Source organism: Diuraphis noxia, unplaced genomic scaffold (genome assembly GCF_037042655.1).
Source record: "Diuraphis noxia isolate RWA-SAM2 unplaced genomic scaffold, SU_Dnox_SAM2 contig0006, whole genome shotgun sequence".
NCBI classification, from domain to species: Eukaryota; Metazoa; Arthropoda; class Insecta; order Hemiptera; family Aphididae; genus Diuraphis; species Diuraphis noxia.
Window position 1 is genome coordinate 7,382,521 of NW_028301716.1, and position 25,089 is coordinate 7,407,609.

Below are 25,089 nucleotides of genomic sequence, written 5' to 3' on the forward strand. Positions count from 1 at the left end.
TTTTACATCTAAAACACGTCTTTACAATACATTTGGGTGAATATAAAAGGTCGTAAAAAAATTTTGAAATACAGGTGATGAATCCGCTAAATATCGTCTTAAGTCATTTCTATTAAACTAATCATACTATTTATATTTTTAACGTTAAGTTCACATTATTTTACATCTAAAACACGTGTTTACAATACATTTGGGTGAATACAATAAATAGAAAAAAAATTTGGGAAAAAATTTGGTAAAAAATGGTGATAATTTCGCTAAATATCGATTAAAGTCATTTGTATTGAACTAATCATACTTTTTATATTTTTAACGTTAAGTTCACATTATTTTACATCTAAAACACGTGTTTACAATACATTTGGGTGAATACAATAAATAGAAAAAAAATTTGGGAAAAAATTTGGTAAAAAATGGTGATAATTTCGCTAAATATCGATTAAAGTCATTTGTATTGAACTAATCATACTTTTTATATTTTTAACGTTAAGTTCACATTATTTTACATCTAAAACACGCATTTACAATACATTTGGGTGAATATAAAAGGTCGTAAAAAAATTTTGAAATACAGGTGATGAATCCGCTAAATATCGTCCTAAGTCATTTCTATTAAACTAATCATACTTTTTATATTTTTAACGTTAAGTTCACATTATTTTACATCTAAAACACGTGTTTACAATACATTTGGGTGAATACAATAAATAGAAAAAAAATTTGGGAAAAAATTTGGTAAAAAATGGTGATAATTTCGCTAAATATCGATTAAAGTCATTTGTATTGAACTAATCATACTTTTTATATTTTTAACGTTAAGTTCACATTATTTTACATCTAAAACACGCATTTACAATACATTTGGGTGAATATAAAAGGTCGTAAAAAAATTTTGAAATACAGCCCACACAACATTTGTCAATCATAACTATTGTATCAATGTTTAACTTTAATTGGAATTTAAATATTTAAAATTAAAACATTATTCAACATTGAATAGTTATTTAATTTTGTATATTATAATTAAAATAATGAACAACAATTAGTTAATATTGAAGAAAAAATATTTAAATGTTAACATACATTTGCAATTGTATAAATTTTAATATTTAATATCCATTTAACTTACTAAGATTAATCATTATTAAAGATTGAAAATTAAACACTAACTCAATATTTATAATAAATATTCAATTTTAATTTTTTGTTCATTTAAAATTAAATAATTTACATTCAATCAAAAATTTTGGTTTAATTATGCTTAAAATTAATTTACATTAAATATTCTTAATTAATATTGAAGCGAAATTGATTAATATAAATGTGTGCATTATATATATATATATATAATTATTATTATACATTATACTAGCTATATTATATATACAAATCCTGACACGTGTATTCCCCCTAACACAGTAACACACACGCACACGCACACTATGTAATATATGTAATATTGATTAGTATAAATAAGCAGCTTACGTGTATTTATAACTTTCTTAAATACGGGAAAACCATATTGCACCAACTATAAAATATAATTGCGTCCGGAGATCACCCCGCGAACCGCATCCCGATTATACGGTTATCCGTTAATCGTTATCGCACATCGGTCATCGGTAACGATATTTCGATAATAATTATAGTATTACACTGACTAAAGTGACTATTAAAGTATCAACTATCGAGTATTCGAGTTTGCCATTCGGCGTACGCGTATTTGGCATTCGGCATTCGGCTAGTCATCATCATTGTGGCTGTTATATTAATATTTATTACACTTACACTGCTGTGAACTAATATTTATTGATCCTGGTATTAATAGTATTGAATGTTTTGATAGTGTTTTAACGTTTCTAAAATCTAAAGTTGCTGTATTCTGCGGTTAATGGTTATACATTGCACATGGCAGCTGGCAGCACATTGTATGCGAAGTAAGTATCATACATTTATTTGAAAGCTATTGTAATTAAGTGGTCGTTAAGTGTTATTACTAGCTGTTGTTATATTTTTCATTAGCTGCTGATTTTAATTTGAATAACAGCTCTACTAGTGTATTTAACATTTTAAAGTTAATTATTTATTTTATTTAATATGCCTCGACTCCCAATTAGTAAATCTACTAAGCGTAGAAGATATTTGGAAGAGGTTGAAACAGTTGATTTTATTATTGAAAATCAAGAACATTTTTTACCACCAACAAGTACATCTCCGAGTACATCCCAGATTAATTATACTACTAATTTGTTTACCGAAAGTCAACATCATTCATCATCATTTATCAGTAGTGTAAATGTGAATAGTACATCAGGGGGCACAGTTTCAAATATTGATTTTGATGATAATAGTGTAGACAAACTAGAATTTGAATATTTTAGCTCAGATTCTGACTATGATGAATGTGTGTCAAATGGAAATAATATTTTTAATAATGATGATTCCATTCTTAAATTATTAGCGCATTGGACAATTGAAAATAATATTACTTTATCTGCATTCTCAGCATTATTAAAGATTTTAAAGACTCATAGCTGTTTTAATCATTTTCCAGTAGATGCTAGGACTGTATTAAAGACCAATAAATCTAATGAGCAAAATAAAATTAAAGTTATTCATCCAGGATATTATTACCATTTTGGTATTGGTAATGGCTTAAAAACCCATTGTAATTTTTCATATGTAAATGATAACATAATTAAATTGGTTATTGGTGTTGATGGATTACCACTTACAAAAAGCTCTTCCAGCAGTTTCTGGCCTATTCTTGGTTATGCTCGTGACTTTTCAATTAAACCAAATGTGTTTTTGATTGGTCTTTATTGGGGGAAAGAAAAGCCATCAAGTAGTAATTCATTTTTAAATGATTTGGTTGATGAACTTAAATATTTAGCTGATTATGGTATGGATACTGATTTCGGAAAAAAAATTGTAAAAGTCGATACATTTTGCTGTGATACACCAGCTAAAAGCTTTATTTTATGTACTAAAGGACATGTTGGATACTATTCTTGTCCAAGATGCACTATTGATGGTGTTCGTGTAAATAACACAACGAGTTTTTTAGGAACAAATTTCCCCAAACGAACTCATTTAGATTTTATTAACCGGGCTGATGATGAGCATCATATTGGTGATACAGTTTCAAATTTAACTCAAATTCCCTACTTAAATATGGTAGATGATTTCAGTATTGACTACATGCATTTAGTATGCCTAGGTGTTGTAAAAAAGGTAATTTTATTATGGCTGGGTATATTAAAAAAAGCTCCAGTACTTGTCCGTATACAAAGCCATAATGTAAATATAATTACTAATCGCCTCTTATCTATTAAACCAAATATGGCCTGCGATTTTTCTAGAAAGCCTAGGGGATTAAATGAAGTACTAAGATGGAAAGCAACTGAGTTTAGATCATTTTTACTGTATACTGGACCAATAGTCTTAAAAGGAATTCTTTTAAATGAGTGCTATATTCATTTTATTTGCCTCCATGTAGCTTTTAGAATTCTTTTATCTCCCAATATTCCTGAAAAAATGATTAATTTTAGTGAAAAATTATTAATACATTTTTGTTGAAAAATTTGAGGAGCTGTACGGAGAACAATTTGTATCACAAAATATCCATGGACTGATACATATAATTGATGACTATAAAAAATTTGGTTCCCTAGATAAGTGCTCATGTTTTCCTTTTGAAAATTACATGAAGTTTTTAAAAAAAATGGTTAGGAAACATGAGAAACCTTTGGAACAAGTAATCAACCGTTATCAAGAGTTTATAACCTTTAGTGAATCTAAATCAAATGATAATATAAATGGCAAAATAGTATACAAAAAATTACATAGTAATGGGCCATTACTTGAACACTTTACTGCACCTCAATTTCAAACATTTATTAAAAATGATATGAAAATAAATATTAAATCTGAGAGTGATTGTTACATAGGCTTTGAAGATAATAAAGAACTAAGCATTTTTAAAGTTATAAATATTTGTTATGATACCAATAGCAGTAAAAATGTTGTTTTAGCTAAGAAATTTAACAAAAATGTATGTTATTTTGAAAAACCTATTAACAGTTTAATATTAGGTATTGCAATAGTTGATGAATTGTCAGAAAATTTCACTGCTATTGATATAGAGTCCACACACTTTTCAAAGTATATGTTGCTTATGGATAGTGATAATAATAAACAGATTGCATATCCTATTTTACATACTTATGATGTTTAATATTGACCTCATTTATGTGATTATTTAAATTTTAATTTCACTTTATTTATTTAGATATTTATTAGATAATTATTTCTGTAATTATTAATTACTATATTTCTTTTAAAAATGTTAATGTAATATGTAATTATTTACTTATAGGTATACCTAATAAATATATATATATACATATTTAAAAAAACTATTATGTGACCTGTGTAAATATATGCATTTTTTATATAGGTAAATTACGTAAAATATAAAACCATGACAAGTTATTCTGTTGTTCATTTTTATGACGATGATTCCGTAGAAGCTGTACCTAGCTTTTGGATTAACAAAGATGGGACTTACTGTGCATGGCCCAAAAATATAAACCAAGCTTCAAAATTGATTGAACGTAAAAGTATACCCAATGAATGTGAATTTGATTATTTTAAATCAAGAATTTTAAAATCTAATATTGGTAAAATTAAAGTTATAATTTTTAATTTATATTTCTTACTTTCTATTTATATTTGGAATTTATATAACAGCATCAATACTACAAGCTAGAAAGATGGCAGAAAAAGCAACTATTCAAACAGACGTGTCAGATGACGATTACGACAATAAGTCTAAAAGAAAATTAAAATCAAAAAAATCAGATATCTTTTATTCTGACTGTCCTGATTTTTCAGGTTAATTTTGTTGTCATTTTTTACTTAGTATTTAATTGTATTAAAAATAGATATCAGTTTTTAACTAATTTTTTTTTTATTCACATTGTTTAATTTAGAATTTGATAGTGATATTTCAAACATAAATGTTTATAAATCAAAAGTTCCTGGTTGGTCGCCTTCACCAAAAAAGTCAAAAAGTAAGTTCATAATATAAATAACTTTTATGTCAAAACATAAGTGATATTTTTTTTTTTTTGTGACTTATTTTAAATTTAGTATTGAATACATCTTAGTGGCTATTTATAATGAAATAATATTTATCTTGAATAATTGTGTGAGTGTGAAGTCATTAAGATAAAATAGACATTATATTGGAAATTGTATACATTTTTTACTACATTGGGTTACTCAATGCTTTTAAAAAATACTGGGCATTTTTTACTTACGACCCGCCCCAAAGTTTCATCTAGAACCACTTTCCTACCAGAAAAAATGCTAAAGTAGAAAATCAAAACATTTTTGCTGCCTTAAAAGACAAAAGATGGTTGTAATATATAAATAAACAAAACCCATAGTAAAATTAATACATTTTTTGCACTATTTAGAATTTGTAATTATTAATATGATGCTGTGTACAGAAAGAATAAAAAGGAAGAATTATTTAAGAAGCGCATAAAAATGTTATGATTTTCAGTCAGTGTAAATGTTTGGTTTTCAAGACGAAATAGATTAGTATAATATAGTTAATGTAAAGGTTTATTGGTTATTATTACAGAGGTTTAAATTTCTTAGTTTTAAAGTTTAATATTGTAACATATTCAGTGTAAGTAATAACTTGTGAAATTTATTCTTATATTAATATTGTATTTATATAATCTCACATTTTTTTTTTCAAGTATTTAATCAATCAGTTTCAAAAACTGCACATATTGGAGCTCCTAAGAACAGATTAATTGTAAAAAAATTGTGTTATGAAGAATCACAGCCAATTACTAATTGTGAAGAAAAAGGCAAGTTTTGATAAAATTCTAAAATATACTGCATAGGTCATAATATATGCATATAGTGACTTATTTTGTAATAAACTAATTATAAAATGTTTAATATTTTTTATTAGATACAAGTGTTATTATAAATAAACCTGACGAGTATGAAGATAAAGCAGCTGTAAACACATCAGCTAGATACTTAGCAAACACAACTGTAGTTACTACTACACCAAACTCAATGTCAAACCCAACAGAAATTCAATCAGGTAAATAATATTCAAAAATTTTTAATATTTACCTACAAGCTACCATATTACTATTATATATATATATATATATATATATGGTCCTATACTTTGTACTTATTGTAACAAACTTATTTCAAACTTTAAAAAAACATTTTTTTTTTTTTAAACTTGATCAACTTAAATAATAATTATACATATATAATTTACTGCAACAAATAAGAAATATAATATTATAAAATATACTATAAAGACAAACATATTTGATAACTATAAACATTTTGAAAAATTATATTATATTGCTTTTGGTTAACTAAAATTATCACCCCGGTTGTTGGATTTACATTTAATAAATGATATATTGTGACTTATTTTCAGGCAACAACAGTTCTAAACTAAGTTATGTTAATAAGACTCCTGAATCTCCTAAAATGTCTGAAGTTTTCAGTAGTACACCAACTGAATTGACTGGTAATAGTATATATATTTGATATTTAATATTTAAATTTATACTCTTCTGTAGACTAATACATACCTTAGGTATTATCATTTATGTACTTATCTAAAGTATTACTATTATACATTTGAAAAATACTGCTCTAATACTAGTTTTAAAAATGTATTTAAAATTTAAATAATACTTGATCCCTGTATAAAACAGTTGTTGTTATACTTTTATTTAGTTAAATATTTAAAAGTTAAAAATATAAAATTAGACTATTATTGTAAATAGTATTTTTTTAAAGTAACTTGTTATATAATGCATGTTATACATAATGTATATAGATTTACTTTTTAATTATGTTTTGTTAGTAGTTATTAATGCATAAACATTCCTGTACAAATATTAAATAATATATTTAATATCAACAAAATTGCATCATAATATTTAAGATTAAGTACCTGTTTAAAATATAGTACTCTATATCATGAAATTTAAAACTTGTATTCGTATACTTGCAGCTTTGCTATTATAACATTATTCAATACTTACATTTTTTTCTATAACTACCGAATATTCCAAAAGTGAATGGGTCTTTATTGTGTACTTATTTAAAAGTACCAACATATTAATTGCTACAATTTTATTTATTTTTGAAAATATTTGTAATGTTATTTAATTTTTTTATAACGCATGTTATTTATATTTTAATTAACTGATGATGATATATTATTATTTTGATTAGGTACATTTGTAAGTAACAACTTTCAAAAAGAAGTTCTTCATACACTAACATTTATTAAACATGAACTAAGACGTGTCGTTAATAATCAAATTGAATTGAGCCAAAGACTAGAAGTTTTAGAAACACAATCAGATAGTAATATCCATATTAATAATAGCAGTAATAAGCCTTTTAGCTTGTTGAATGATATGTCTGATTGTACTATACCATTAAATAATGAAATAGATCTTAATATATTTGAAGATAAAATTTCTGGAGACAGTGTATTCAGATCTAATTTGGTAATAAAATGTAATGTTATTTTAAACTAATGTAAAATTAGCTATAAATATATTTTTCCTATGCTTAGATCAATGAGTTATCCTACATTGGCGGAAAACATGTAAAAGCCATGGTTAAAAGGATGATGTATAAACTGTTTAATGATGAACTACTTAAAAACTATTCGTTTACTGGCAAAAAGGGAAAAAAGAAATTTTCAACATTAGCAATATGTTCTGTTATTTTTGGTAAGATGGTTTAAAAGTATATATTTACAAACTTTTTATTATTATATTAAATTGTTACCAATATTTTACATCTTGAATCTTTTTCCATTATTATAATCACAATCAATCTTCTTAATGATAACTAATGAAATTTCAATGTATTTTTTAATATTATATTTATACATAAATCTATTCATTACTTACTATTATTTTAGATACTCTAAAACAACATAAAAAATTCAAATGTATCTCACAGAATGAAATTGAAGAAATCATTAAATACATTCTTGCACAAGCACCATTTAATCTTAAAAGACTAGATGCTAAAATAATAATAAAGGATTAATTTATTAATTTATTATTAATTTGTTTGTACATATAACTTATTATCAGGTTATGTACCTACCTTGATAGTTAACTTTTACCCCAATTTTATTATTTTAATTTATATTTTATTATAATATATTTTTTTTACATAAACATCATATACAACTAATTAATAAGTTATGTACCTTTATAATATATTTTATTATAATAACACCCAGTTTTTATTATACTATTTTATTTTTTGTTTGAAAAAAAATTAAATATTTTTAGTTTTATCATTATTTTTCTGATAATATTTACATACATCATATAAGACTCAAGATATGTACCTTTATTATAATATATTTTATGCTACAGTTTTATTATTTTGTTTAAAAAAAAAAAAATTGTAATGTTATACATTATTATCATTCTTATAATATATATTTGTATTTATATATTATATATTGTATAAGTCTCATTAGGTTATGTACCTTAATTATATTTTATACTACAGTTTTATTATATTATTTTTTGTTTCCTTACCTATTATTACATACATCCTTATAATATATTTTAATATTTTTGTTAATGAAAATGAAATATTTATTAAACTTTGGTATCTGATATTTATTTAATATTTAATTTTAATACTAATTATTAATTGCAAAAGAGTTCAAACAATATTTACTCTGTATTTTTAAATATTTTACAATCCATAAACAATAGAAATTAAACATTAAATAAATTTAAAATTCTTATATTAAATAAACGTTAATGTAAAATATTTATTTAATGTATGTTTTAAATATTAATTGCGAAATGCAAAAGGGTTCAAACAATATTTATTATAATTTAATTAATATTAAAAAATGTATAACCAATGGAAATCAAACATTTAACCAATATATCAATTTTTTTTTAAACATTGAATAATCATTAAATAAATATTTGTATGCTGTGTGGGAGGTGATAATTCCGCTAAATATCGTTTAAAGTCATTTGTATTGAACTAATCATACCTTTTTATATTTTTATCGTTAAGTTCACATAATTTTACATCTAAAACACGTCTTTACAATACATTTGGGTGAATATAAAAGGTCGTAAAAAAATTTTGAAATACAGGTGATGAATCCGCTAAATATCGTCTTAAGTCATTTCTATTAAACTAATCATACTTTTTATATTTTTAACGTTAAGTTCACATTATTTTACATCTAAAACACGTATTTACAATACATTTGGGTGAATAAAAAAATAGAAAAAAAATTTGGGAAAAAATTGGGTAAAAAATGGTGATAATTCCGCTAAATATCGTTTAAAGTCATTTGTATTGAACTAATCATACTTTTTATATTTTTATCGTTACGTTCACAAAATTTTACATCTAAAACACGTCTTTATAATACATTTGGGTGAATATAAAAGGTCGTAAAAAAATTTTGAAATACAGGTGATGAATCCGCTAAATATCGTCTTAAGTCATTTCTATTAAACTAATCATACTTTTTATATTTTTAACGTTAAGTTCACATTATTTTACATCTAAAACACGTATTTACAATACATTTGGGTGAATACAAAAAATAGAAAAAAAATTTGGGAAAAAATTGGGTAAAAAATGGTGATAATTCCGCTAAATATCGTTTACAGTCATTTGTATTGAACTAATCATACTTTTTATATTTTTATCGTTAAGTTCACATAATTTTACATCTAAAACATGTCTTTACAATACATTTGGGTGAATATAAAAGGTCGTAAAAAAATTTTGAAATACAGGTGATGAATCCGCTAAATATCGTCTTAAGTCATTTCTATTAAACTAATCATACTATTTATATTTTTAACGTTAAGTTCACATTATTTTACATCTAAAACACGTGTTTACAATACATTTGGGTGAATACAATAAATAGAAAAAAAATTTGGTAAAAAATGGTGATAATTCCGCTAAATATCGTTTAAAGTCATTTGTATTGAACTAATCATACTTTTTATATTTTTTATCGTTAAGTTCACATTATTTTACATCTAAAACACGTATTTACAATACATTTGGGTGAATACAAAAAATAGAAAAAAAATTTGGGAAAAAATTTGGTAAAAAATGGTGATAATTCCGCTAAATATCGTTTAAAGTCATTTGTATTGAACTAATCATACCTTTTTATATTTTTATCGTTAAGTTCACATAATTTTACATCTAAAACACGTCTTTACAATACATTTGGGTGAATATAAAAGGTCGTAAAAAAATTTTGAAATACAGGTGATGAATCCGCTAAATATCGTCCTAAGTCATTTCTATTAAACTAATCATACTTTTTATATTTTTAACGTTAAATTCACATTATTTTACATCTAATACACGTCTTTACAATACATTTGGGTGAATATAAAAGGTCGTAAAAAAATTTTGAAATACAGGTGATGAATCCGCTAAATATCGTCTTAAGTCATTTCTATTAAACTAATCATACTTTTTATATTTTTAACGTTAAGTTCACATTATTTTACATCTAAAACACGTATTTACAATACATTTGGGTGAATACAAAAAATAGAAAAAAAATTTGGGAAAAAATTGGGTAAAAAATGGTGATAATTCCGCTAAATATCGTTTACAGTCATTTGTATTGAACTAATCATACTTTTTATATTTTTATCGTTAAGTTCACATAATTTTACATCTAAAACATGTCTTTACAATACATTTGGGTGAATATAAAAGGTCGTAAAAAAATTTTGAAATACAGGTGATGAATCCGCTAAATATCGTCTTAAGTCATTTCTATTAAACTAATCATACTATTTATATTTTTAACGTTAAGTTCACATTATTTTACATCTAAAACACGTGTTTACAATACATTTGGGTGAATACAATAAATAGAAAAAAAATTTGGGAAAAAATTTGGTAAAAAATGGTGATAATTTCGCTAAATATCGATTAAAGTCATTTGTATTGAACTAATCATACTTTTTATAGTTTTAACGTTAAGTTCACATTATTTTACATCTAAAACACGCATTTACAATACATTTGGGTGAATACAAAAAATAGAAAAAAAATTTGGGAAAAAATTGGGTAAAAAATGGAGATAATTCCGCTAAATATCGTTTGAAGTCATTTGTATTGAACTAATCATACTTTTTATATTTTTATCGTTACGTTCACATAATTTTACATCTAAAACACGTCTTTATAATACATTTGGGTGAATATAAAAGGTCGTAAAAAAAATTTTGAAATACAGGTGATGAATCCGCTAAATATCGTCCTAAGTCATTTCTATTAAACTAATCATACTATTTATATTTTTAACGTTAAGTTCACATTATTTTACATCTAAAACACGTGTTTACAATACATTTGGGTGAATACAATAAATAGAAAAAAAATTTGGTAAAAAATGGTGATAATTCCGCTAAATATCGTTTAAAGTCATTTGTATTGAACTAATCATACCTTTTTATATTTTTATCGTTAAGTTCACATAATTTTACATCTAAAACACGTCTTTACAATACATTTGGGTGAATATAAAAGGTCGTAAAAAAATTTTGAAATACAGGTGATGAATCCGCTAAATATCGTCTTAAGTCATTTCTATTAAACTAATCATACTTTTTATATTTTTAACGTTAAGTTCACATTATTTTACATCTAAAACACGTATTTACAATACATTTGGGTGAATAAAAAAATAGAAAAAAAATTTGGGAAAAAATTGGGTAAAAAATGGTGATAATTCCGCTAAATATCGTTTAAAGTCATTTGTATTGAACTAATCATACTTTTTATATTTTTATCGTTACGTTCACAAAATTTTACATCTAAAACACGTCTTTATAATACATTTGGGTGAATATAAAAGGTCGTAAAAAAATTTTGAAATACAGGTGATGAATCCGCTAAATATCGTCTTAAGTCATTTCTATTAAACTAATCATACTTTTTATATTTTTAACGTTAAGTTCACATTATTTTACATCTAAAACACGTATTTACAATACATTTGGGTGAATACAAAAAATAGAAAAAAAATTTGGGAAAAAATTGGGTAAAAAATGGTGATAATTCCGCTAAATATCGTTTACAGTCATTTGTATTGAACTAATCATACTTTTTATATTTTTATCGTTAAGTTCACATAATTTTACATCTAAAACATGTCTTTACAATACATTTGGGTGAATATAAAAGGTCGTAAAAAAATTTTGAAATACAGGTGATGAATCCGCTAAATATCGTCTTAAGTCATTTCTATTAAACTAATCATACTATTTATATTTTTAACGTTAAGTTCACATTATTTTACATCTAAAACACGTGTTTACAATACATTTGGGTGAATACAATAAATAGAAAAAAAATTTGGTAAAAAATGGTGATAATTCCGCTAAATATCGTTTAAAGTCATTTGTATTGAACTAATCATACTTTTTATATTTTTTATCGTTAAGTTCACATTATTTTACATCTAAAACACGTATTTACAATACATTTGGGTGAATACAAAAAATAGAAAAAAAATTTGGGAAAAAATTTGGTAAAAAATGGTGATAATTCCGCTAAATATCGTTTAAAGTCATTTGTATTGAACTAATCATACCTTTTTATATTTTTATCGTTAAGTTCACATAATTTTACATCTAAAACACGTCTTTACAATACATTTGGGTGAATATAAAAGGTCGTAAAAAAATTTTGAAATACAGGTGATGAATCCGCTAAATATCGTCCTAAGTCATTTCTATTAAACTAATCATACTTTTTATATTTTTAACGTTAAATTCACATTATTTTACATCTAAAACACGTCTTTACAATACATTTGGGTGAATATAAAAGGTCGTAAAAAAATTTTGAAATACAGGTGATGAATCCGCTAAATATCGTCTTAAGTCATTTCTATTAAAATAATCATACTATTTATATTTTTAACGTTAAGTTCACATTATTTTACATCTAAAACACGTGTTTACAATACATTTGGGTGAATACAATAAATAGAAAAAAAATTTGGGAAAAAATTTGGTAAAAAATGGTGATAATTTCGCTAAATATCGATTAAAGTCATTTGTATTGAACTAATCATACTTTTTATAGTTTTAACGTTAAGTTCACATTATTTTACATCTAAAACACGCATTTACAATACATTTGGGTGAATACAAAAAATAGAAAAAAAATTTGGGAAAAAATTGGGTAAAAAATGGAGATAATTCCGCTAAATATCGTTTGAAGTCATTTGTATTGAACTAATCATACTTTTTATATTTTTATCGTTACGTTCACATAATTTTACATCTAAAACACGTCTTTATAATACATTTGGGTGAATATAAAAGGTCGTAAAAAAAATTTTGAAATACAGGTGATGAATCCGCTAAATATCGTCCTAAGTCATTTCTATTAAACTAATCATACTTTTTATATTTTTAACGTTAAGTTCACATTATTTTACATCTAAAACACGCATTTACAATACATTTGGGTGAATATAAAAGGTCGTAAAAAAATTTTGAAATACAGGTGATAATTCCGCTAAATATCGTTTAAAGTCATTTGTATTGAACTAATCATACCTTTTTATATTTTTATCGTTAAGTTCACATAATTTTACATCTAAAACACGTCTTTACAATACATTTGGGTGAATATAAAAGGTCGTAAAAAAATTTTGAAATACAGGTGATGAATCCGCTAAATATCGTCCTAAGTCATTTCTATTAAACTAATCATACTTTTTATATTTTTCACGTTAAGTTCACATTATTTTACATCTAAAACACGTCTTTACAATACATTTGGGTGAATATAAAAGGTCGTAAAAAAATTTTGAAATACAGGTGATGAATCCGCTAAATATCGTCTTAAGTCATTTCTATTAAACTAATCATACTTTTTATATTTTTAACGTTAAGTTCACATTATTTTACATCTAAAACACGTCTTTACAATACATTTGGGTGAATATAAAAGGTCGTAAAAAAATTTTGAAATACAGGTGATGAATCCGCTAAATATCGTCTTAAGTCATTTCTATTAAACTAATCATACTTTTTATATTTTTAACGTTAAGTTCACATTATTTTACATCTAAAACACGTATTTTCAATACATTTGGGTGAATAAAAAAATAGAAAAAAAATTTGGGAAAAAATTGGGTAAAAAATGGTGATAATTCCGCTAAATATCGTTTAAAGTCATTTGTATTGAACTAATCATACTTTTTATATTTTTATCGTTACGTTCACATAATTTTACATCTAAAACACGTCTTTATAATACATTTGGGTGAATATAAAAGGTCGTAAAAAAATTTTGAAATACAGGTGATGAATCCGCTAAATATCATCCTAAGTCATTTCTATTAAACTAATCATACTTTTTATATTTTTAACGTTAAGTTCACATTATTTTACATCTAAAACACGTATTTACAATACATTTGGGTGAATACAAAAAATAGAAAAAAAATTGGGTAAAAAATGGTGATAATTCCGCTAAATATCGTTTAAAGTCATTTGTATTGAACTAATCATACTTTTTATATTTTTATCGTTATGTTCACATAATTTTACATCTAAAACACGTCTTTACAATACATTTGGGTGAATATAAAAGGTCGTAAAAAAATTTTGAAATACAGGTGATGAATCCGCTAAATATCGTCTTAAGTCATTTCTATTAAACTAATCATATTTTTTATATTTTTTACGTTAAGTTCACATTATTTTACATCTAAAACACGTATTTACAATACATTTGGGTGAATAAAAAAATAGAAAAAAAATTTGGGAAAAAATTGGGTATAAAATGGTGATAATTCCGCTAAATATCGTTTAAAGTCATTTGTATTGAACTAATCATACTTTTTATATTTTTATCGTTACGTTCACATAATTTTACATCTAAAACACGTCTTTATAATACATTTGGGTGAATATAAAAGGTCGTAAAAAAATTTTGAAATACAGGTGATGAATCCGCTAAATATCGTCTTAAGTCATTTCTATTAAACTAATCATACTTTTTATATTTTTAACGTTAAGTTCACATTATTTTACATCTAAAACACGTATTTACAATACATTTGGGTGAATACAAAAAATAGAAAAAAAATTTGGGAAAAAATTGGGTAAAAAATGGTGATAATTCCGCTAAATATCGTTTACAGTCATTTGTATTGAACTAATCATACTTTTTATATTTTTATCATTAAGTTCACATAATTTTACATCTAAAACATGTCTTTACAATACATTTGGGTGAATATAAAAGGTCGTAAAAAAATTTTGAAATACAGGTGATGAATCCGCTAAATATCGTCTTAAGTCATTTCTATTAAACTAATCATACTATTTATATTTTTAACGTTAAGTTCACATTATTTTACATCTAAAACACGTGTTTACAATACATTTGGGTGAATACAATAAATAGAAAAAAAATTTGGGAAAAAATTTGGTAAAAAATGGTGATAATTTCGCTAAATATCGATTAAAGTCATTTGTATTGAACTTATCATACTTTTTATAGTTTTAACGTTAAGTTCACATTATTTTACATCTAAAACACGCATTTACAATACATTTGGGTGAATACAAAAAATAGAAAAAAAATTTGGGAAAAAATTGGGTAAAAAATGGAGATAATTCCGCTAAATATCGTTTAAAGTCATTTGTATTGAACTAATCATACTTTTTATATTTTTATCGTTACGTTCACATAATTTTACATCTAAAACACGTCCTTATAATACATTTGGGTGAATATAAAAGGTCGTAAAAAAAATTTTGAAATACAGGTGATGAATCCGCTAAATATCGTCCTAAGTCATTTCTATTAAACTAATCATACTTTTTATATTTTTAACGTTAAGTTCACATTATTTTACATCTAAAACACGTGTTTACAATACATTTGGGTGAATACAATAAATAGAAAAAAAATTTGGTAAAAAATGGTGATAATTCCGCTAAATATCGTTTAAAGTCATTTGTATTGAACTAATCATACTTTTTATATTTTTTATCGTTAAGTTCACATTATTTTACATCTAAAACACGTATTTACAATACATTTGGGTGAATACAAAAAATAGAAAAAAAATTTGGGAAAAAATTTGGTAAAAAATGGTGATAATTCCGCTAAATATCGTTTAAAGTCATTTGTATTGAACTAATCATACTTTTTATATTTTTATCATTAAGTTCACATTATTTTACATCTAAAACACGTCTTTACAATACATTTGGGTGAATATAAAAGGTCGTAAAAAAATTTTGAAATACAGGTGATGAAACCGCTAAATATCGTCTTAAGTCATTTCTATTAAACTAATCATACTTTTTATATTTTTAACGTTAAATTCACATTATTTTACATCTAAAACACGTATTTACAATACATTTGGGTGAATACAAAAAATAGAAAAAAAATTTGGGAAAAAATTGGGTAAAAAATGGTGATAATTCCGCTAAATATCGTTTAAAGTCATTTGTATTGAACTAATCATACTTTTTATATTTTTATCGTTAAGTTCACATTATTTTACATCTAAAACACGTCTTTACAATACATTTGGGTGAATATAAAAGGTCGTAAAAAAAAATTGAAATACAGGTGATAATTCCGCTAAATATCGATTAAAGTCATTTGTATTGAACTAATCATACCTTTTTATATTTTTATCGTTAAGTTCACATAATTTTACATCTAAAACACGTCTTTACAATACATTTGGGTGAATATAAAAGGTCGTAAAAAAATTTTGAAATACAGGTGATAAATCCGCTAAATATCGTCCTAAGTCATTTCTATTAAACTAATCATACTTTTTATATTTTTAACGTTAAGTTCACATTATTTTACATCTAAAACACGTCTTTACAATACATTTGGGTGAATATAAAAGGTCCTAAAAAAATTTTGAAATACAGGTGATGAATCCGCTAAATATCGTCCTAAGTCATTTCTATTAAACTAATCATACTTTTTATATTTTTAACGTTAAGTTCACATTATTTTACATCTAAAACACGTATTTACAATACATTAGGGGGAATAAAAAAATAGAAAAAAAATTTGGTAAAAAATGGTGATAATTCCGCTAAATATCGTTTAAAGTCATTTGTATTGAACTAATCATACTTTTTATATTTTTTATCGTTAAGTTCACATTATTTTACATCTAAAACACGTATTTACAATACATTTGGGTGAATACAAAAAATAGAAAAAAAATTTGGGAAAAAATTTGGTAAAAAATGGTGATAATTCCGCTAAATATCGTTTAAAGTCATTTGTATTGAACTAATCATACTTTTTATATTTTTATCGTTAAGTTCACATTATTTTACATCTAAAACACGTCTTTACAATACATTTGGGTGAATATAAAAAATAGAAAAAAAATTTGGGAAAAAATTGGGTAAAAAATGGAGATAATTCCGCTAAATATCGTTTAAAGTCATTTGTATTGAACTAATCATACTTTTTATATTTTTATCGTTACGTTCACATAATTTTACATCTAAAACACGTCTTTATAATACATTTGGGTGAATATAAAAGGTCGTAAAAAAATTTTGAAATACAGGTGATGAAACCGCTAAATATCGTCTTAAGTCATTTGTATTGAACTAATCATACTTTTTATATTTTTATCGTTAAGTTCACATTATTTTACATCTAAAACACGTCTTTACAATACATTTGGGTGAATATAAAAGGTCGTAAAAAAAAATTGAAATACAGGTGATAATTCCGCTAAATATCGATTAAAGTCATTTGTATTGAACTAATCATACCTTTTTATATTTTTATCGTTAAGTTCACATAATTTTACATCTAAAACACGTCTTTACAATACATTTGGGTGAATATAAAAGGTCGTAAAAAAATTTTGAAATACAGGTGATAAATCCGCTAAATATCGTCCTAAGTCATTTCTATTAAACTAATCATACTTTTTATATTTTTAACGTTAAGTTCACATTATTTTACATCTAAAACACGTCTTTACAATACATTTGGGTGAATATAAAAGGTCCTAAAAAAATTTTGAAATACAGGTGATGAATCCGCTAAATATCGTCCTAAGTCATTTCTATTAAACTAATCATACTTTTTATATTTTTAACGTTAAGTTCACATTATTTTACATCTAAAACACGTATTTACAATACATTAGGGGGAATAAAAAAATAGAAAAAAAATTTGGTAAAAAATGGTGATAATTCCGCTAAATATCGTTTAAAGTCATTTGTATTGAACTAATCATACTTTTTATATTTTTTATCGTTAAGTTCACATTATTTTACATCTAAAACACGTATTTACAATACATTTGGGTGAATACAAAAAATAGAAAAAAAATTTGGGAAAAAATTTGGTAAAAAATGGTGATAATTCCGCTAAATATCGTTTAAAGTCATTTGTATTGAACTAATCATACTTTTTATATTTTTATCGTTAAGTTCACATTATTTTACATCTAAAACACGTCTTTACAATACATTTGGGTGAATATAAAAAATAGAAAAAAAATTTGGGAAAAAATTGGGTAAAAAATGGAGATAATTCCGCTAAATATCGTTTAAAGTCATTTGTATTGAACTAATCATACTTTTTATATTTTTATCGTTACGTTCACATAATTTTACATCTAAAACACGTCTTTATAATACATTTGGGTGAATATAAAAGGTCGTAAAAAAATTTTGAAATACAGGTGATGAAACCGCTAAATATCGTCTTAAGTCATTTGTATTGAACTAATCATACTTTTTATATTTTTATCGTTAAGTTCACATTATTTTACATCTAAAACACGTCTTTACAATACATTTGGGTGAATATAAAAGGTCGTAAAAAAAAATTGAAATACAGGTGATAATTCCGCTAAATATCGATTAAAGTCATTTGTATTGAACTAATCATACCTTTTTATATTTTTATCGTTAAGTTCACATTATTTTACATCTAAAACACGTATTTACAATACATTTGGGTGAATACAAAAAATAGAAAAAAAATTTGGGAAAAAATTCGGTAAAAAATGGTGATAATTCCGCTAAATATCGTTTAAAGTCATTTGTATTGAACTAATCATACTTTTTATATTTTTATCGTTAAGTTCACATTATTTTACATCTAAAACACGTCTTTACAATACATTTGGGTGAATATAAAAGGTCCTAAAAAAATTTTGAAATACAGGTGATGAATCCGCTAAATATCGTCCTAAGTCATTTCTATTAAACTAATCATACTTTTTATATTTTTAACGTTAAGTTCACATTATTTTACATCTAAAACACGTATTTACAATACATTAGGGGGAATAAAAAAATAGAAAAAAAATTTGGTAAAAAATGGTGATAATTCCGCTAAATATCGTTTAAAGTCATTTGTATTGACTTAATCATACTTTTTATATTTTTTATCGTTAAGTTCACATTATTTTACATCTAAAACACGTATTTACAATACATTTGGGTGAATACAAAAAATAGAAAAAAAATTTGGGAAAAAATTTGGTAAAAAATGGTGATAATTCCGCTAAATATCGTTTAAAGTCATTTGTATTGAACTAATCATACTTTTTATATTTTTATCGTTAAGTTCACATTATTTTACATCTAAAACACGTCTTTACAATACATTTGGGTGAATATAAAAAATAGAAAAAAAATTTGGGAAAAAATTGGGTAAAAAATGGAGATAATTCCGCTAAATATCGTTTAAAGTCATTTGTATTGAACTAATCATACTTTTTATATTTTTATCGTTACGTTCACATAATTTTACATCTAAAACACGTCTTTATAATACATTTGGGTGAATATAAAAGGTCGTAAGAAAAATTTTGAAATACAGGTGATGAATCCGCTAAATATCGTCATAAGTCATTTCTATTAAACTAATCATACTTTTTATATTTTTAACGTTAAGTTCACATTATTTTACATCTAAAACACGTCTTTACAATACATTTGGGTGAATATAAAAGGTCCTAAAAAAATTTTGAAATACAGGTGATGAATCCGCTAAATATCGTCCTAAGTCATTTCTATTAAACTAATCATACTTTTATATTTTTAACGTTATGTTCACATTATTTTACATCTAAAACACGTATTTACAATACATTAGGGGGAATAAAAAAATAGAAAAAAAATTTGGTAAAAAATGGTGATAATTCCGCTAAATATCGTTTAAAGTCATTTGTATTGAACTAATCATACTTTTTATATTTTTTATCGTTAAGTTCACATTATTTTACATCTAAAACACGTATTTACAATACATTTGGGTGAATACAAAAAATAGAAAAAAAATTTGGAATAAATTTGGTAAAAAATGGTGATAATTCCGCTAAATATCGTTTAAAGTCATTTGTATTGAACTAATCATACTTTTTATATTTTTATCATTAAGTTCACATTATTTTACATCTAAAACACGTCTTTACAATACATTTGGGTGAATATAAAAGGTCGTAAAAAAATTTTAAAATACAGGTGATGAAACCGCTAAATATCGTCTTAAGTCATTTCTATTAAACTAATCATACTTTTTATATTTTTAACGTTAAATTCACATTATTTTACATCTAAAACACGTATTTACAATACATTTGGGTGAATCCAAAAAATAGAAAAAAAATTTGGGAAAAAATTGGGTAAAAAATGGTGATAATTCCGCTAAATATCGTTTAAAGTCATTTGTATTGAACTAATCATACTTTTTATATTTTTATCGTTAAGTTCACATTATTTTACATCTAAAACACGTCTTTACAATACATTTGGGTGAATATAAAAGGTCGTAAAAAAATTTTGAAATACAGGTGATAAATCCGCTAAATATCGTCCTAAGTCATTTCTATTAAACTAATCATACTTTTTATATTTTTAACGTTAAGTTCACATTATTTTACATCTAAAACACGTATTTACAATACATTAGGGGGAATAAAAAAATAGAAAAAAAATTTGGTAAAAAATGGTGATAATTCCGCTAAATATCGTTTAAAGTCATTTGTATTGAACTAATCATACTTTTTATATTTTTTATCGTTAAGTTCACATTATTTTACATCTAAAACACGTATTTACAATACATTTGGGTGAATACAAAAAATAGAAAAAAAATTTGGGAAAAAATTTGGTAAAAAATGGTGATAATTCCGCTAAATATCGTTTAAAGTCAATTGTATTGAACTAATCATACTTTTTATATTTTTATCGTTAAGTTCACATTATTTTACATCTAAAACACGTCTTTACAATACATTTGGGTGAATATAAAAAATAGAAAAAAAATTTGGGAAAAAATTGGGTAAAAAATGGAGATAATTCCGCTAAATATCGTTTAAAGTCATTTGTATTGAACTAATCATACTTTTTATATTTTTATCGTTACGTTCACATAATTTTACATCTAAAACACGTCTTTATAATACATTTGGGTGAATATAAAAGGTCGTAAGAAAAATTTTGAAATACAGGTGATGAATCCGCTAAATATCGTCCTAAGTCATTTCTATTAAACTAATCATACTTTTTATATTTTTAACGTTAAGTTCACATTATTTTACATCTAAAACACGTGTTTACAATACATTTGGGTGAATACAATAAATAGAAAAAAAATTTGGGAAAAAATTTGGTAAAAAATGGTGATAATTTCGCTAAATATCGATTTAAATCATTTGTATTGAACTAATCATACTTTTTATATTTTTAACGTTAAGTTCACATTATTTTACATCTAAAACACGCATTTACAATACATTTGGGTGAATATAAAAGGTCATAAAAAAATTTTGAAATACAGGTGATAATTCCGCTAAATATCGTTTAAAGTCATTTGTATTGAACTAATCATACCTTTTTATATTTTTATCGTTAAGTTCACATAATTTTACATCTAAAACACGTCTTTACAATACATTTGGGTGAATATAAAAGGTCGTAAAAAAATTTTGAAATACAGGTGATGAATCCGCTAAATATCGTCCTAAGTCATTTCTATTAAACTAATCATACTTTTTATATTTTTAACGTTAAGTTCACATTATTTTACATCTAAAACACGTCTTTACAATACATTTGGGTGAATATAAAAGGTCGTAAAAAAATTTTGAAATACAGGTGATGAATCCGCTAAATATCGTCTTAAGTCATTTCTATTAAACTAATCATACTTTTTATATTTTTAACGTTAAGTTCACATTATTTTACATCTAAAACACGTATTTACAATACATTTGGGTGAATAAAAAAATAGAAAAAAAATTTGGGAAAAAATTGGGTAAAAAATGGTGATAATTCCGCTAAATATCGTTTAAAGTCATTTGTATTGAACTAATCATACTTTTTATATTTTTATCGTTACGTTCACATAATTTTACATCTAAAACACGTCTTTATAATACATTTGGGTGAATATAAAAGGTCGTAAAAAAATTTTGAAATACAGGTGATGAATCCGCTAAATATCATCCTAAGTCATTTCTATTAAACTAATCATACTTTTTATATTTTTAACGTTAAGTTCACATTATTTTACATCTAAAACACGTATTTACAATACATTTGGGTGAATACAAAAAATAGAAAAAAAATTTGGGAAAAAATTGGGTAAAAAATTGTGATAATTCCGCTAAATATCGTTTAAAGTCATTTGTATAGAACTAATCATACTTTTTATATTTTTATCGTTAAGTTCACATAATTTTACATCTAAAACATGTCTTTACAATACATTTGGGTGAATATAAAAGGTCGTAAAAAAATTTTGAAATACAGGTGATGAATCCGCTAAATATCGTCTTAAGTCATTTCTATTAAACTAATCATACTATTTATATTTTTAACGTTAAGTTCACATTATTTTACATCTAAAACACGTGTTTACAATACATTTGGGTGAATACAATAAATAGAAAAAAAATTTGGTAAAAAATGGTGATAATTCCGCTAAATATCGTTTAAAGTCATTTGTATTGAACTAATCATACTTTTTATATTTTTTATCGTTAAGTTCACATTATTTTACATCTAAAACACGTATTTACAATACATTTGGGTGAATACAAAAAATAGAAAAAAAATTTGGGAAAAAATTTGGTAAAAAATGGTGATAATTCCGCTAAATATCGTTTAAAGTCATTTGTATTGAACTAATCATACTTTTTATATTTTTATCGTTAAGTTCACATTATTTTACATCTAAAACACGTCTTTACAATACATTTGGGTGAATATAAAAGGTCCTAAAAAAATTTTGAAATACAGGTGATGAATCCGCTAAATATCGTCCTAAGTCATTTCTATTAAACTAATCATACTTTTTATATTTTTAACGTTAAGTTCACATTATTTTACATCTAAAACACGTATTTACAATACATTAGGGGGAATAAAAAAATAGAAAAAAAATTTGGTAAAAAATGGTGATAATTCCGCTAAATATCGTTTAAAGTCATTTGTATTGACTTAATCATACTTTTTATATTTTTTATCGTTAAGTTCACATTATTTTACATCTAAAACACGTATTTACAATACATTTGGGTGAATACAAAAAATAGAAAAAAAATTTGGGAAAAAATTTGGTAAAAAATGGTGATAATTCCGCTAAATATCGTTTAAAGTCATTTGTATTGAACTAATCATACTTTTTATATTTTTATCGTTAAGTTCACATTATTTTACATCTAAAACACGTCTTTACAATACATTTGGGTGAATATAAAAAATAGAAAAAAAATTTGGGAAAAAATTGGGTAAAAAATGGAGATAATTCCGCTAAATATCGTTTAAAGTCATTTGTATTGAACTAATCATACTTTTTATATTTTTATCGTTACGTTCACATAATTTTACATCTAAAACACGTCTTTATAATACATTTGGGTGAATATAAAAGGTCGTAAGAAAAATTTTGAAATACAGGTGATGAATCCGCTAAATATCGTCATAAGTCATTTCTATTAAACTAATCATACTTTTTATATTTTTAACGTTAAGTTCACATTATTTTACATCTAAAACACGTCTTTACAATACATTTGGGTGAATATAAAAGGTCCTAAAAAAATTTTGAAATACAGGTGATGAATCCGCTAAATATCGTCCTAAGTCATTTCTATTAAACTAATCATACTTTTATATTTTTAACGTTATGTTCACATTATTTTACATCTAAAACACGTATTTACAATACATTAGGGGGAATAAAAAAATAGAAAAAAAATTTGGTAAAAAATGGTGATAATTCCGCTAAATATCGTTTAAAGTCATTTGTATTGAACTAATCATACTTTTTATATTTTTTATCGTTAAGTTCACATTATTTTACATCTAAAACACGTATTTACAATACATTTGGGTGAATACAAAAAATAGAAAAAAAATTTGGAATAAATTTGGTAAAAAATGGTGATAATTCCGCTAAATATCGTTTAAAGTCATTTGTATTGAACTAATCATACTTTTTATATTTTTATCATTAAGTTCACATTATTTTACATCTAAAACACGTCTTTACAATACATTTGGGTGAATATAAAAGGTCGTAAAAAAATTTTAAAATACAGGTGATGAAACCGCTAAATATCGTCTTAAGTCATTTCTATTAAACTAATCATACTTTTTATATTTTTAACGTTAAATTCACATTATTTTACATCTAAAACACGTATTTACAATACATTTGGGTGAATCCAAAAAATAGAAAAAAAATTTGGGAAAAAATTGGGTAAAAAATGGTGATAATTCCGCTAAATATCGTTTAAAGTCATTTGTATTGAACTAATCATACTTTTTATATTTTTATCGTTAAGTTCACATTATTTTACATCTAAAACACGTCTTTACAATACATTTGGGTGAATATAAAAGGTCGTAAAAAAATTTTGAAATACAGGTGATAAATCCGCTAAATATCGTCCTAAGTCATTTCTAT

At 24.1% G+C, this 25,089-nt stretch overlaps 1 protein-coding gene and 1 pseudogene across 1 annotated transcript; both read left to right on the forward strand.

Annotated features, from left to right (window-relative positions):
* The first annotated feature begins 1,846 nt into the window (after positions 1 to 1,846).
* Positions 1,847 to 8,133, forward strand: LOC149054710 (uncharacterized). The gene is made up of 8 exons (XM_089230198.1): positions 1,847 to 1,937; positions 4,460 to 4,682; positions 4,753 to 4,896; positions 4,995 to 5,075; positions 5,775 to 5,888; positions 7,300 to 7,580; positions 7,649 to 7,808; positions 8,003 to 8,133. The coding sequence occupies exons 2-8, from the start codon at positions 4,484 to 4,486 to the stop codon at positions 8,131 to 8,133; spliced, it is 1,110 nt and encodes a 369-aa protein (XP_089086324.1). The 5' UTR covers positions 1,847 to 1,937; positions 4,460 to 4,483.
* On the forward strand, positions 2,098 to 4,237 carry LOC149054711 (uncharacterized; annotated as a pseudogene).
* Positions 8,134 to 25,089: the final 16,956 nt, after the last annotated feature.